Source organism: Zonotrichia albicollis, chromosome 23, assembly GCF_047830755.1.
Source record: "Zonotrichia albicollis isolate bZonAlb1 chromosome 23, bZonAlb1.hap1, whole genome shotgun sequence".
Classification (NCBI taxonomy): Eukaryota; Metazoa; Chordata; class Aves; order Passeriformes; family Passerellidae; genus Zonotrichia; species Zonotrichia albicollis.
Genome location: NC_133841.1, coordinates 3,203,922 through 3,219,468, shown reverse-complemented (window position 1 = coordinate 3,219,468; position 15,547 = coordinate 3,203,922). Strand labels below are relative to the sequence as shown.

Sequence of the window (15,547 nt, the reverse complement as noted above, 5' to 3'; positions counted from 1 at the left end):
GGGCAGAGGTGGGTCTCTTTGGGGAGCTCCTCCTCTGGGGTGCAGCAGATGAATGCCGGCGCTGGGCCCGGTGTTTGGGGTTCCTATCTCCGAGGGCAGGGTCGTCGGGCACCGTTGGCACAAGCTGGGCGGATCCGGCGTCTCTGTCCGGGCGGGAGGGCTGCCCTGAGGAGCAGGGGTGGGCTGGGCAAAAAGCAAAATAAACCGGATCAATAGCTCTGTTTTTCCAAAGAAGGAGCTTGCTCTTGCTGGAGGGGTAGAGGGCGCTGGTACTGGGGGTTCAGTTGCGGTTGAATCTCCCGCCGGGCGGGGGGCCTGGGGTGTGCTCTGTAAAGGTGAAAATGAAAATAAAACTGAAGCGGGGAGGGGGGCGGTGCCGGGCGCGACAAATCTCCGTCATTTCTGCCGGAGGCGGAATAGCCCCGTGGGTGAGGGGGGTCCGGGGCCGGTCCGTGCCCGGGGCGGTGCCCGCGTTCCGCGATGCTGGTGGCGCTGGTGGCCGTGGCCGTGGCCGTGGCTGTGGCCATGGCTGTCCCCCCATTACGGCACCGCTTAATCCATTCCGCGGTGCGCCGCGTCGGGGCCCGGTACCGGCGGCGCCTGGAGGCTCCGGACAGCGACGTGCGGCTGAGGCAGGAGCGGCGGCTGCGGCGCCTGCTGCACACCGGCACCGGCACGGCCGGCGGTGAGCGCGGGGCTGCGGGAAGCGCCGCGGGAAGGGGTCGGTCCCGTGGTTCCCTTCTCAGTTTGTGCCTCTCCCGACAGGCTGGGAGGAGTTCCAGGAGCAGCATCCCCTGGGGCAGCCCTGTAAGGACGAAGCGCCGGCAGTTTCGCTTCCTCCACTGTATCTCTGGGCTTTGCTGCCCGGCTGCTTTGACACCGACCCCCGGCTGCAGGTACGGGAGCGGCGGGCGGCTGGGCGCGGATCCCGCAGGGTCTGCCCTCCTGACCCTCCCTCTCCCGCAGGGCTCCCTGCTCTACCTGGATGCTCTCGGCGCCGCCTTTCCTCGGGCTCTGACCCGCCGGGGCACGGCCGTGCTGCACTGGAGCCCCGGCTGTCCCCGCGCCCCGGCGGGGTGGCCGCTGCCCACCCTGTACTGCACCCCGCCCGCGGCCGCCGTGCTGCCCTCTCGGGCCGCAGCGCTGCGGCTGCAGCTGCTCTTCGCCCTGCGGAAGCGTGCCCTGCATGTGCTGGAGGCCGGGCTGGCAGCCGAGCTGCACGACGCGCTGCTGACCCTGCGCTCGGAATGGCCCCGGCTGGCCCGGGAGCTGGAGCTGGGCAGGCTGAGCCCCCAGCCCGGGCTGCCCGAGGAGCTGCGGGAGGAGCTGCAGGCGCTGCTGAGCCCTGCTGTGGCCCGGGCGGCCGAGCTCCGTGATCTGTGTGCCCACGGCTTTGAGGGCATCGTGCCGCGGCTGTGGCCACGGCTGGAGGTGGTGGTGGTGAGGACGATGTGCGGCACAGAGCGTTTCTACTGCGACTCCCTCCGCCAGGCCGCCTGCCGGGGACTGCCCTTCTACTGCCCCTTCTACCAGGCAGCAGGAGGTGAGCGTCCCCAGGATGCTGGTTGTGTCCCCAGGGTGCCCACAGGGAGCTGCTGCCATATGGCAGCACGGGTCTCCCTGCCCTGCCCATTCCCTTCCTGCAGCCTGAAAACACCTCAGTCCTGGCACCAGCAAAATTCTGCCCCTTGCAGAGGGGTGAGGTTTCTGTGGGTGAGGATGGGGGGTCTGGGGAGCTCACATTACCACCTGCTGCCTCTGCCCAGCCCTGCTTGGTGTGAACCTGTGGCCAGCGGAGCCAGTGCCCCGATTTGTGCTGTGCCCTGACTGGGCTTTCTGCGAGTTCCTGCCCTGCCCGGCCAGCGAGGAGCCACAGACGGTGCTGCTGGATGAGCTCTGGGAGGGCCGTGAGTACGGGCTGGTTGTGACAGCCCAGCCAGGAGAGTACAGGTGCCTCCTCCCTGCTGTGTAGCCCTGGGGGGCTGCCTGCCCCAGCCCCATGCACCCATGTCCCCCTGACACCCCCCTGCCCTGCAGGTGCCGTACTGGGGAGGTGCTGAAGGTGACAGGCTTCCACAAGCAGTGTCCTGTGGTGGAGCCTGTGCGCAGGTGAGGACACCCCAATGCCTGTCCCTCACCTCAGGGAGCTGGGTTACAGGCAGGGTTTGACAGGAGGGTGCCAGTGACCCACTGTGTGTCCCTGCACCTCAGGGAGAGCCAGACACTGAGTGTGAGAGGTGAGAGCATCCCTGAGGAGCAGTTCTGCCAGAGCCTGTGCCGCACCCTCAGCCTGTGGCCGGGTGCTCGCCTGGTTGACTACGTCTGTGTGGAGAGCAGCCTGCTGGGTGAGTTCTTCTGAGCTGTCCAAATCCCCCTAAAAGTGTAGCTGGCACTGCATGGGGGTCTGCAGCCGATTCTGGCAGCTTTAACCTACTCGTGGTCCTGCTCCAGGTGACTCCTCAGGACCCTCTGCCCCCCACTACGAGGTGTTCCTGGAGCTGCAGGGCCTGCGGGACCTGTCGGAGGTGCAGCGCTACAAGGTGAGCAGGACACGGGCTCTGCTCTGGGGCTGAAGGACACAGCTGGTGTGGCAGTGTGGCACCAGCACAGGCCCTCTCCTTGCAGCTGGACCAGTGTCTCCAGGAGGATTTCCCCATCTACAAATCCTTCCGCTTCAAGGGCAGCATCGGGCCCCTGCGCCTGCACCTGGTGAGGCCCAGGAGCTTCACCCGGCTGCGGGAAGCACTGGGCTCCCCCGTGCCCATGCCCAGGGTCCTGCGTGAGGAGCAGCTGCTGCAGCTCATCCAGGGAGCAGTCATCTCCTAGGGCAGCCGTGGGGCCCCACAGCCCTTCCACCATGGCATGCACCCTCTGAGGAAGGGCCGTGTCCCTGGGGTGGGAGGGTGTGGGGACAAGGTGCTCATCCCCAAGGGCTTGCCTGAGTGGAGCAAATGGAGACAGTGAGCTTGACCATGATCCGTGGCAGCAGCTGGCACCACTCAGTGCTGCTGTGGAGGTGGAGCAGGAGCTTGGGAGCCTCAGGGGGCAGCTGCAGGACCCCCTCACTCAGTGCCTTGGCAGCACCTGCAGCCACAGTGTGGTATGTGCCTTTCCCAAGGGACACCACAGCCCATGGCTGATGCTCAGTGGAAACCTGCAGCAGCAGGAGGAGCAGCAGAGCCGTGCCTCATCACTGGGGCCCTGTGGCATTTTGTCCCCTGGCAGGGACACTGCAGGCAGGGCTCAGGGGGCTGCTGGTGGCAGGTGTCACAGAGCAGCCCCAGTGCATGTTTGTTGGTTTAAGAGTAAGCTCCGGTGAGGGCTGCTTTTAATGCTTTGGAAACCAAATGCAAAATAAAGGAGGATTATCTTTTTGAAATAAATAAAGGACCGCGCCCTGGGATTGATTTTTTTAGACTATTATTTTTAATCTTCATTAAAGAGATTGCTCAAGCAATCTGACTGCTCTGGGGGCTGAGGAGTTGCTGCTGTTCTCAGGGGTCCTGGGGAAGGGGCAGCCATGAATATTTAACCGGCTGAGCCCTCTGGGGGCACCAGGCTCTTTGTGCCTTTGAGGCACATGTGTACCCTCGGGAGGGACTGGTCATTTCCCCTCCTGCTCATTAAGGGTTATTTCCAGGGCTGGTGAGGGCGTGTGGGGCACCTGCTGTGCCGCAGCAGCTGCTGGTGGGCAGGAGATGATGTCTTGAGCAAGGCTCACACAAAGCAAAGCATCCCCCTCCAGGGATTAACCTGGCTGAGGCCTGCTGGAAAAACCTGGAGCAAAATTTCTGCTCCAGGTCGGGGAGAAGCTTTTCCTTGGGCTGAGAGCACCCCACAACAAAAGCCTGGAGCTCCGTGCGTGGCAGAGCCGAGCGGGGATCAGCGCTGGGCGGCTCTGCCTGCCCTGCCATGCCTGGGTACCACCCCGGTGGGAGGGGAGGTTGCTGGGTGGGACCCGCGGGGCAGAGCCAGGCTGCCGAGTGCTCGGCTGGCCCTGGATGCCAGCCTGCAGGCTGCAAGGTCGATTTGAGCGCCCGGCCGCAGGGAGCAGCTTGTTTGGGGTGCAGCCTCATTTGTGCTGCTGCTACCAAGGCTGCAGGGTGCGGGTGCCCGGCTGAAGGTGCCAGGCTGGGTTTGCGTGCCCGGCCGCGGGCTCGCCCGGGGTCCCACCGGGATGGGGCGGCTGCCGGGCCCGGGCGCTGCGGTGCTGGGCGGTGACCGGGGATGCCGGGGCGGTAGAAGGTGCCGGTGCCCGTGCCCGGTGCCCGTCAGCTGCATCCCGGAGCGAGGGGGCCGCGCCGTCCCCGTCCCCATCCCCGCCGCGTCCCCGCCCCCGGCCCGGCCCGTCCCCTCCTCCCGGCCGCGCCGCCTCCCGCCCGCTCCGCCACTGAGCCCGCAGCGGCGGCGGCGGCGGGCGCAGGCTCCGGGCGCCCCGGGGCCCCGCGGCGGCCGCTGCCCTGAGGCCGCGGGGGATGGCGGAGGGGCCCCGGGGCGCTCCGCCGCCGGGCTCGCCCCGCCCCGCCGCGCCGCTGCCCAACGGGCCCCGCGGCGGCGGCGGCGGCGGCGGCGGCAGCCCCGGCTCGGGCTCGGGCAGCAGCAGCCGCGAGGACTCGGCGGAGCGGAGCCCCGCGCCCGCCGCGCCCCGGGCCAGCATCATGAAGGTGAGAGCCCCGCACCGGCAGCGCACCGGGCCGGCCCCCCCGCGCCCCGGGCCCGGCACCTGCGCAGCGCCGGGTACCGAGCCGAGCCTCGCGTCCCCCCGCACCGTTCTGCCCGCCGCTCCTCGCTCCCCCGGTGCCCGTGCAGCGGCTCCGGGAGCTGCAGAGCAGCCGCATCCCCGGGCGGCCGAGGGTCGCCACCTGCCCGCGGTGCTGCTCACACCGGGACTGACACAGCGTCCCCGCGCCCTGCCCGGAACCAGGGTCCCCAAGGGCACAGTCTGGCCCGGCTCTGTGGAGTGTCCGTGGGTCGCGCTGTCAAGTGCCACGGCCACGCTGCAGCATCAGCCGCTCCCGCTCAGGACATCCCTGGGTTCCCGTGAGGAGATGCCCTCTCCCTCCCCTCGAGCAGCTTCTGCTCTCCCGGGCTCTCCTGACAAACGCTGAGCCTCGGGCCTGGCCTGGCCAGCCTGCAGTCTGCTCCCAACACCCGGTGCTGCCGGGCCGTGCTGGGGCCGGGCTCCAGGGAGGGTCTCGGGGGTCTCCCACCTGGGTGGGCAGCGGATCACACGTGTGCTTTCCTAATGAACGCCCCTGATTGTGCTGATGCCAGCGCTACTCGCTGACACAATAGGTCACGTCCGCCCGGGACTCGCCTCCCTGCTCCCGGCAGCCTATTTTAAGCTGGGATTGCTCCGGTGCTATTAATACCCCGTGAGGGGGCTGTTTCCGTGGTGCCCCAGCCCCACTGTTCCGTCCCTGGGATCCAATTTTCTGGGCGAGCAGTGTCAGGACCCCGAGTTCTGCCCGGGCTCTCGCTGCAAACTGTTGCGGGGGCGGCCGGGATTGCCCACGCGGGGCGGGCACGGAGCTCTGCCGGTGCTGCTGCCGGTGCTCCGTCTGTGCCCGCCTTCCTTGGGGACACTGCCAGCGTCTCCTGCTCCTACCGGGACGGAGCAGCATCCTTCCCTGCCCAGGGACCCTCCGTGGGCACAGCGGGATGGGGGTGGTGAAATCCCGCTCGCTGCCGGGCCGGACACATCGCTGTCACCACCTGCGTCACCGCGGGATGCGGCCTCACGTGAAGGCCGGGTGGCCCAGGGTCAGGGCTGACCTGAGGGAGGTCAGACCCGAGCAGTGTCCCCAGCTTGTGCTGATCCTCTGTGCATCTCCGAGCCCATCCGGGGCCTGAGAGGCAGCGGAGGCACTTGTGGGAAGAGCTGCCGGCTCTGTTGTTTTTTGGGATTTCCAGAAAAGGCTGGAGGAGTGAATCTGAAAGTGCGACTCGCAGGGGCCTGGGGCAGCGGGGCTCAGAGCTGTCCCCTGCAGTGTCCCTGTGCCCTGGCTAGGGGTCCTGCTCCCTTCTTTCTTCAGCCTGAAAGCAGAGGGGGCTGGGGGTCCTGTGCGCTGGGAGGATGCTGGAGAGGGTATTGGACCTGCAGGATGTGTCCCTTCCCCAATATTGTCCCCTGAGCCCCTTTTCCATCGTGTGCCATCCCCAGGAGCTCCGTGGTGCCTCTGCCGGGATCTGACTCCATGGCCCCTCGCCGGGAGTGGCAGCTGGTGCCGCGGGGGGTGGATGTGTCAGTCGCTCTCTTCTTGGCAGGGAACGAACGACAGAAAAGCCCTGACTGTGCCTGGTCTCCCACTGCCTCAGCTCCGGGGCTGCTGCCCGCCTGCACCCCTGCCCACGCTGCCCACACTGGGATAGGGGTGGTGGGGACACCCGGGACATTCAGCTGCAGATGGATCACACAGCAGCCAGATAAAGGGGGATAAAGGGGAGGGAGGGACAACTGATGGGCTCCTCTCCATCCCCTGCTTTGAGAGCGGGTTGTGGGGCCGGTAAGCGTGGCTGTCACGTGGAGGCTGAGATTAGGGCAGCAGCACTCACCAGGGCACTAATGCAGGAGATAATTGGCTGAAGAGGTGCTTAACACACGCTGCAGAGCTGGGCAGGACAGGCAGCTGGGCTGGAACGTGCCCTCCGTGCGAGCCCACGCTCACCGCTGGCATCGTGGTTGGCATCGGTGCCGTGGTCTGTGCTTTGAGCCCTGCCTACTCCCTGCCAGCTCGGTGGCACCGTGAGCAGGATCCCTGCTCTGGCTGCAGCTCTGCCCTCTGTCTGGGGGTGTTCTGTGCTGTCATGGCCATGGGTGCCGTGTCCTCTTTGCTCCACTGCTGCCTTACCCATCCCCTGCTCCTGCTGCGCCTCGCCCAGCACTTGTTGGGTTGAAGATCCCCTGGAACAGCCTGGAAGGGAGCAGAGACTGTTCCCTGCCATCCCCCAGGAGGATGTTCCCTGGGCTGCCGGGGAGCAGAGACTGTTCCCAGCCATCCTCCTGCGCTGAGGAGCGTAGGGCAGCTGCAGACGGGAAACTCCTCGCGTTCCCTGCTCGCTGCTCGCCCGTGCAGGGGGAGAAGCAGAACCTGAATGCTGCAGGGCGCTCCTGGGTTTGTGCCACACATCTGCACCCCAAAGCGCTGCACGGGCACCACATCCCCCGTGTGAGCCTGGCAGGGTGGGGGGCTGCAGGGAGGGCGTTGGGGCTCTCACCCCGAGCCGGGGTGCTCGGGGCACGGCTGGGGTGTGTCTGGCTGCCTGCGGCGGGCACAGCTGGAGCAGGTCCGTGCCGCTGGGTGCACGCAGGCCCCCCGCCCGTGTTTCCTTTCCGGATGGATTTCCTGTTTTCGGCTGTGGGGCCCGGTGCGGAGCGGCGCGGGGTGGGTGCGCCGGGCGGGGAGCGGAGAGGGGCGGGGGTCGGCGAGGGGCGGCCCCCGGTGCCCATGGAGGGGCTGCGGCTGCCTCTCAGTGGGGCGCTCAGATTGCAGCGTGCAGGAATCGCAGGAAGCATCCGGCGTCCAGTGGTTCCCCGCACGGCTGGCCGATGGGGGGACCTGACGCTGAGCGCCCGCCGACCCGGGATGCTGGCACCGAGGCAGAGCCCTGGAGCTCGGCCAGCTCCCTGGAGCGATCTGGCAGCGGGAGGATGCGAGCAGCCACCACATCCGAGCTCCAGGATGGGAGGATGTGCCTGGCTCTAACAAGGGGCTGAGGGCTGTGCTGGTTCCTCCTTCCCTGGGCATCCTTGGAGGATTCCCCGTTCCCCGGGGAAACCGTACATCCATTTGTGTGACTTATCCAAATGCCCTTGGCTGTGGCTGCCTGACCCCGTGGGGCAGATCCTGACTCTCCAGACCAGGCATGGGATGTGCTTGGCCTGTGTGGGAGCTGTGGAAGCTCTCAGGGCACTGGAGGGGAGCAACCCCTCACCTCCAACCTGGGCAACTGAGCAGGACCTGCCCCTGACAGAGACACCACCAGATTAGAGGTGACTCACCATAATCTTGAAGAAGTGGATTAAATCTCCTCCTACTGTGCTACTTAATGAAATCCATCCCATAATACACTCCTGGCCCTGCTGTTCCCCCTTATCCCCTGCCAGCCCCGTGGCAGCTGGGTCTCCCCTCCCCGTGGGGAGGCAGGGCAGAGTGTGGGCACAAGGTGCTGGCAGCAAACAGCCCATGCCATGGTGACCCTGCGCTCTGTGGGACACGGCTGTGACTGTCCCCAGCATGTGGCACTGGCAGGAGCTGTCCTGTCCCACTCCTCACAGAAGAGTGGGGGATCTCTCTTGGGCTCCCTGCTGGTGCATCACACACTGGGTGTCTGTTTTCCTCTGCTCCCCAGGCCAAGGAGACAGGGGCTGTGCTGCTTGGCTGTGCCTGGGAGGGTGAGCAAGCAGCGGGGAAGGATCCAGCTCAGGGCCAGGAGCAGGAAGGAAGGAAGGAAAGCAGAGTTAAAATAAGCCAGGCAATGAGCTGTGAGGGAAGCCAGGGCTGGAGCTGGCTCCCAGCCCCCAGAAGAGGGGTGGACTGGAGCGGACTGGGCTCAGCGTGGTGCTGGGGTGGGGGCACCATGGGGCAGGAGGATGCCAGGAGCAGAGGGGCAGACTGGGCTCAGCGTGATGCTGGGGCACCCTGGGGCAGTGCTGGGGTGGGGGCACCATGGGCAGGAGGATGCCAGGGGCAGATGGGGCACTGCTGCTGCCTGGCTGTCCCTGACTGATGGCTCTGCCCCTTTCCCACCCTGGCAGGACGGCTCTCGGCAGAGGCCCCCACACAAGAAGAAGACTGTGTCCTTCAGCTCCATGCCCAATGACCGCAAGATCAACAGCACAGCTGCCTGCATCTCCCTGATGCTGGAGGGCTGCGAGCTGAAGAAGGTGCGCTCCAACTCGCGCATGTACAGCCGCTTCTTCGTGCTGGATGCCGACATGCGCTCCGTGCGCTGGGAGCCCTCCAAGAAGGACTCTGAGAAGGCCAAGATTGAGATCAAATCAGTCAAAGAGGTGAGGGTGGGCAAGAAGACGCCAGTCCTGCGCAGCAATGGGCTCTCTGATCAGTTCCCCGACGAGTGCGCCTTCTCCATCATCTACGGGGACAACTACGAGTCCCTGGACCTGGTGGCCAGCTCGGCAGATGTGGTGAGTGCCTGGGTGATGGGGCTGCGCTATCTGGTGTCCTACGGGAAGCACAGCCCTGAGGCACCTGGGACCGGCCACCCCAGCCTCCGGACGTCCTGGATCTCCTCCGTCTTCGACCTGGCTGACCTGGAGAAGTCTGGCCGCATCCCCGTGTCCCGGGCTGTGCAGCTGATCAAAGCACTCAACCCTGGCATGAAGACCTCCACCATCGAGCTGAAGTTCAAGGAGCTGCAGAAGGCCAGCGAGCGTCCTGGCACGGAGGTGGCCTGCGACCTCTTTGTGGAGGCATACTGCGAGCTCTGCACGCGCCCTGAGATCTTCTTCCTGCTGGTCCAGTTCTCCAGCAACAAGGAATACCTGGGTGTGAAGGACCTGCTGATGTTCCTGGAGGTGGAGCAGGGCATGGAGGGGGTGACAGAGGAGAAGTGCTTGGAGATCGTCAGCAAGTACGAGCCCTCCAAGGAGGGCCGGGAGAAGGGCTACCTGGCCATTGACGGCTTCACACGATACCTGCTCTCTGCTGACTGCTCCATCTTTGACCCCCAGCACCGCAAGGTCTGCCAGGACATGGCCCAGCCCCTCTCCCACTACTACATCAGCTCTGCCCACAGCGCCTGCCTGCTGGAGGACAACTTCTGGGGCCGCTCAGACATCAGTGGCTACATCAGCGCCCTGGGCCTGGGCTGCCGCAGCATCGAGCTGGTGCTGTGGGACGGCCCCGATGGTGAGCCCGTGGTCTACACCAGCCCCTCGGCCGCCTCCTGCGTGCCCTTCCGTGCCGTGGTGGGGCTGATCGACCAGCACGCCTTCACTGCCTCGGCCTACCCCCTGATCCTGTGCCTGGTGGTGCGCTGCTCAGCCCCCCAGCAGCGCCTCGCTGCCCAGTGCCTGCGCAAGACCCTCGGCGAGAAGCTGTACCTGGAGCCCCCCAACCCCGTGGCCTCGTACCTGCCCTCCCCCGAGGAGCTCAAGGGCCGCATCCTCATCAAGGGCAAGAAGCTGCCGCCCACCTGCGAGGACAGCGAGGGCGAGGTGTCGGACGAGGAGGAAGGCTGGGAGTTGGCGCGGAGACTGGGCCAGGAGGACCGGGAGGCACCAGAGGGAGGCGGCCTGCGGCGGGTGCGCCTCAGCCGCGAGCTCTCGGAGCTGGTGAGCCTCTGCCAGGCTGTGCCCTTCCAGGACTTTGAGAGCTCCAGGCGCGGGCAGCGCTACTGGGAGATGTGCTCCTTCAGCGAGGTGGAGGCGGGACGCTTCGCCAACGAGTGTCCGGCCGAGCTGGTCAGCTACAACAAGCGCTTCCTGTCCCGCGTCTACCCCAGCCCCATGCGCATCGATGCCAGCAACATGAACCCCCAGGACTTCTGGAAGTGCGGCTGCCAGATGGTGGCCATGAACTACCAGACGCCAGGGCTCATGATGGACCTGAACGCGGGCTGGTTCCGGCAGAACGGTGCCTGTGGCTACGTCCTCCGCCCCGCCATCATGCGGGAGGAGGTCTCCTACTTCAGTGCCAACGCCAAGGACTCCCTGCCCGGCGTGCCAGCCCAGCTTCTACACCTCAAGGTCATCAGCGGGCAGAACCTCCCCAAGCCCAAGGGCTCGGGCGCCAAGGGGGAGGTGGTGGAACCCTACGTGTGCGCTGAAATCCATGGCATCCCGGCCGACTGCGCCGAGCACCGCACCAAGACCGCCCTGCAGAGCGGGGACAACCCCATCTTCGACGAGAGCCTGGAGTTCCAGATCAACTTGCCCGAGCTGGCCGTGCTGCGCTTCGTGGTGCTGGACGACGACTACATCGGGGATGAGTTCATTGCCCAGTACACCATCCCCTTCGAGTGCCTGCAGCCCGGCTACCGCCACGTCCCCCTGCAGTCGCTGGCCGGGGAGCCCCTGCCCCACGCCACCCTCTTTGTGCACGTGGCCATCACCGATCGCCGTGGCGGGGGCAAGGGGCACCGCCGGGGGCTGGCGGGGCGCCGGGGACGCCGGGTCAGGGAGTACACCTCCACCAAGGCCACCGGCATCAAAGCCATCGATGAGGTCTTCAGGACGGCCACCCAGCCGCTGCGGGAGGCCACGGACCTGCGGGAGAATGTGCAGGTAGGACCCTGCAGAGGCAATGGGGGACTTGGGTTCTTCAGGGGAGGATGGGGCTGTCCCCCTTTTCCTGGGGGATGTGAGAGAGGATGAGGAGCAGAGAGCTGTGGGAAATGGGAGGTGTTCCTGGGGGTCCGCCCAGCTGCACTCCTGACACTGGGCACTGCTCTCTGCAGAATGCATTGGTGTCCTTCAAGGAGCTGTGTGGGCTGACACCCGCTGCCAACATGAAGCAGTGCATCCTGACGGTGTCCACGTGGCTGCTGCACAGTGACAGTGCGCCCAGCGTCACCCTGAACCTGGCAGAGCAGTACCCACCCATGGAGGCCCAGGGGCCCATCCCCGACCTGCTGCGCAAGGTCCTCACCGCCTACGAGACGGTAAGTGCCACCCTGCCAGGGCCTGGCCCCTTGGGGACACTCCCTGGCATCACTGGCACTGGGACCAGCACCCACTGCTGCTGCAGGTTCTATGGGATGAACCTGAGTAGGCTTTATGGGATGAACCCAGGCAGATTTTATGGGATGAACCCAGGCAAGTTTTGTGGGGTGAACCTGAGTAGTTTTTGTGGGATGAACCCAGGCAGGTTTTGTGGGGTGAACCTGAGTAGTTTTTGTGGGGCAAACCTGAGTAGTTTTCGTGGGATGACCCCAGGCAGGTTTTGTGGGATGAACCCAGGCAGGTTTTGTGGGATGGATCACAAGGTCCAAGGATGGGGAACCCTGAACTCCCTGTACCCATCCTGGGGCAGGGGGCTGCATGGTGGCTGCCCAGGAAGGAATCTTGCCAAGGCACAGGCTTGCCCTGAGCAGTCTGACCCTGGGACACTACAGCCCTGTGTCTGCACTGCTTGTGCCTCACCCGGATCCCACTAGGTGGGAGAAATCCCATTAATAGCCACAGCCAGAGCTGCTTCCTTCTTTTGTGTTGAAGGGAACCTGGCCATTGGCCACGTGCTGCTCACACCATACCCGTGGGGTGGGAAGGGCCAGACCCCGGGCACTGTGCTGGTGCAGAGGGGCATCCCCTGCTGAGCCCTGTGTCCCCATCCACCTGGCCAGGGGACACAGGGCCAGGGCTGCCCAGCTGCTCACATTTCCCCTCTCCCCAGATGATCCAGACCAGCAGGACCCTGATCGAGTCTGCCGACGCCGTGTACGGGAAGCTGATCCAGGCACAGCAGGCAGGTGGGTCCTGGAGGGCAGCCCCAGCTCCACCACGGCTCTGGCACGTCCTGGGGGGCTCAGGGCTTCCTGTACCGGGGCAGGCTGTGGGTGGGTGGGCTGCAGAGCTGTGTGGTAGGGAGCAAGCAGAGTGGGGGAGGCTGATGAGGAAGCGGGGAAGAGTCATTAGCTGTCAAACGCCAGAACATAATTAGTGCCAGAAATAACAGGCTGGGGCTGACAGCAGAAATGGCAACTGAGTGCTAAGACTTCCCAAACACATGGCAGAACCCACACAGGCAGGTGCTGCTGCTGCCTGCCCTGGCCCTCCCTGCAGGTGCCCCCACTCTGGGACCTCTGGCCCCACTGTTGGCTGGGACCCCACTGGGACAGTCCCCCCAGCTCCAGGGTCTTGTGTGGGCTCCCTGTGGGGCTGGGAGAGCGTCAGGAGCAGGAGAGGCTTGGGAAGAAGGAGGGAGCCCTGCTCTGCTGTCCTTGCCATGCCAGCATCCATGTTTGTTCTCTGCCCACGCTGCAGAGGGAAATCTCCCCAAACTCTTGGCCCAGCTCTGCCACTGCTGGGAAGGGCCAGACCCTGGGCACCAAGCTGGAGAGGCTTGGGAAGAAGGAGGGAGCCCTGCTCTGCTGTCCCTGCCATGCCAGCCCTGCTGCCAGCAGCCGTGTTTGTTCCCTGCCCACGCTGCAGACGGAAATCTCCCCAAACTCTTGGCCCAGCTCTGCCACTGCTGCCAGCCCTGGGGGAGTGGAGTAGTGGGGCACAGGCTGCAGCAGGGCACAGATTGGTGCTGTGCCCTCCTGCATTGCAGGAGCAGGGGCATTCTGGGCTGGGCAGCCCCTCGGGGTGGTGGCAGCAGCACTTTGGCAGCTGCATCCCCCACCCCATGCCCTAGTGCTGCCTGCTTTCACCCCGGCCGTGCTGGGGACGGGCTGCTGTGGTGCTGGTACCCGGCTGGCAGGAGCTGGGCCCCGGGGAGCTGCAGGGATGTGGGCGGGCTGATTGGCAGCACCGGGGCGAGGGAGCTGCGTGGGAGCCCTGGCGTGGGCCACGAGCCGCTGCTGCGTCACCAGGGGTAAATATAGCACCCACTCTGGGGGTGGCACAGCCATGGGGGGCTCTGAGTGCCCTCCAGATGGGCCATGGAGTGCAGGAGTTGTGCTTCTGCCCAGGGGCTTCACTGCCTTGCCAGACCTTGTGGTGTCTGGGTCCAGAACGGCCCCAGGGTGCAGCTGGTTGTTGTGCTGGGATGGTGGGGGGTCCCATCATTTGAGGTGTGGAGGACTCTTGAGGCTGCTGGGGCAGTGGGGAGCCCACCCAGCCTGCAATCCCATGGTGGGCAAAGGGCATCCCTCTGGCTTGGTCGCTGTTGGCCAGGGGTGGTGGCTGCCCCCATGCCAGCGTCCCTGAGCCCCTGTGCCGTCCATCAGGGATGGATTTCCACAAGGAGCTGCATCGCATCGAGACCAAGGAAGGGCTGCGGGGCCGCAAGCTGCAGAAGGCGCTGGAGAGCTTCGCCTGGAACATCACTGTCCTCAAGGTGAGCGGCGAGGGCTGCGGGGACAGCCCTGCTCTGCCCTGCCCTGCCCTGCCCAGCCCTGCTCTGCCCACCCTTCCCCTTTCCCCTTTCCCCTTCCCCTTTCCCCTTTCCCTTTCCCCTTTCCCCTTTCCCCTTCCCCTTCCCTGTCACCTCCTGTCCCCACAGCCCGATATCTCGTCCCCAGGGCCAGGCTGACCTCCTCAAGCACGCCAAGGCGGAGGCTCTGGACAACCTGTGGCAGATCCACAACGCGGGCCAGTCGTGCGGCATCGGCAGGAACGGCTCAGCCTCGCCCGAGCCCTCCCGGCTGCCGGCCCCGCTGGAGCCCATCCCCGAGACAGACGGAGGCGGCGACCCCGCGTCCTGCTGACCCCGGCCCGGGGCTCGGGGCCCGGACTGAGCAGCCCTGGGCACAGGGACCGGGAGCAGGGAGCCCCAGCCTGCCTGGGCAGGGTCTGTGAGCTGGGTGCCCTGCGCTGCTGAGCTTGGGGAGAAATGTCCCTGCTCTCTCATGCCCTGCCGAGCTCACAGAGGACTCATCCATCCCTTCCATCTGATTCTGGAGCCAGATCTCTGCCCAGTGCCCGTGTGCATGTACCCCCAGCCTGCTGTGCCAGATGCCACTTGGAAAAGCAGCTCCTGCCCACCCTCCCCAGGGCTTCAGGTTTGGCCTCCACCAGCCCTGGGGAAAAGCTGGCTGGCAGAAGGATCCTGGCTGCTCCTGTCACCTCCACAGCATCCCTGGGGTCCCCACCATGCAGAAGGGCTGGGAGGCTCTCTGGTGCAGCAGATGTAGGGCCAGGCTGTCCCTGGACAGCAGATGTGGCTGCTGGCACCAGGGACGTGTTTGGGTTCATCCCCAGGGCAGGGGAGTCGAGCACAAGCAAAGGCTGGAGGTCAGGCTGGGGCTGTGGAGTGTTATAAAGAGTGCCAGAGCCTCCCTGGTGCCCTGTGGCTCCCTCTGTGCCAGGCACAGCACCACCATGGGATGGTGTCACCAAAGGGGATGGAGGGTGGCACTGGTACAGGTCACTGGTGGCACCGGGTACAGGACCCTGGTGGCACTATCCCTCCCTGGCACTGGGTACAGGACCCTGGTGGCACTGAGTACAGGACACTGGTGGCACTGAGTACGGGACCCTGGTGACACTATCCCTCCCTGGCATGGGTACAGGACCCTGGTGGCACTGGGTACAGGACCCTGGTGACACTATCCCTCCCTAGCATGGGTACAGGACCCTGGTGGCACTGTCCCTCCCTGGCACCGGGTACAGGACCCTGGTGGCACTATCTCTTCCTGACACTGGTACAGGACACTGGTGGCACTGTCCCTCCCTGGCACAGGACCTTGGCGGCACTATCCCTCCTTGGCACTGGGTACAGGACCCTGGTGACACTATCCCTCCCTGGCACAGGACCCTGGTGGCACTGGGTACAGGACCCTGGTGGCACTGTCCCTCCCTGGCACCGGGTACAGGACCCTGGTGGCACCATCCCTCCCTGGCACCAGCCGAGCACAGGGTGACAGCTCCCCATGGCTCCCCACGTCAGTCGGGGAGCTGTGAAGCTGCTGGCACCCCTTT

The 15,547-nt window shown here is 65.6% G+C and overlaps 2 protein-coding genes across 2 annotated transcripts; both read left to right on the top strand.

Annotated features, from left to right (window-relative positions):
- The first annotated feature begins 386 nt into the window (after positions 1-386).
- GHDC (GH3 domain containing) lies at positions 387-3,403 on the top strand. The gene is made up of 8 exons (XM_074557769.1): positions 387-685; positions 766-896; positions 967-1,543; positions 1,767-1,950; positions 2,038-2,109; positions 2,212-2,345; positions 2,452-2,540; positions 2,626-3,403. Exons 1-8 carry the CDS (start codon positions 481-483, stop codon positions 2,824-2,826), a joined length of 1,593 nt encoding a protein of 530 aa, XP_074413870.1. The 5' UTR covers positions 387-480; the 3' UTR covers positions 2,827-3,403.
- A 976-nt stretch (positions 3,404-4,379) lies between these two features.
- Positions 4,380-14,334, top strand: LOC102062796 (inactive phospholipase C-like protein 2). Its single transcript, XM_074557762.1, has 6 exons — positions 4,380-4,664; positions 8,759-11,248; positions 11,422-11,625; positions 12,357-12,432; positions 13,855-13,964; positions 14,149-14,334. The coding sequence occupies exons 1-6, from the start codon at positions 4,476-4,478 to the stop codon at positions 14,332-14,334; spliced, it is 3,255 nt and encodes a 1,084-aa protein (XP_074413863.1). The 5' UTR covers positions 4,380-4,475.
- Positions 14,335-15,547: the final 1,213 nt, after the last annotated feature.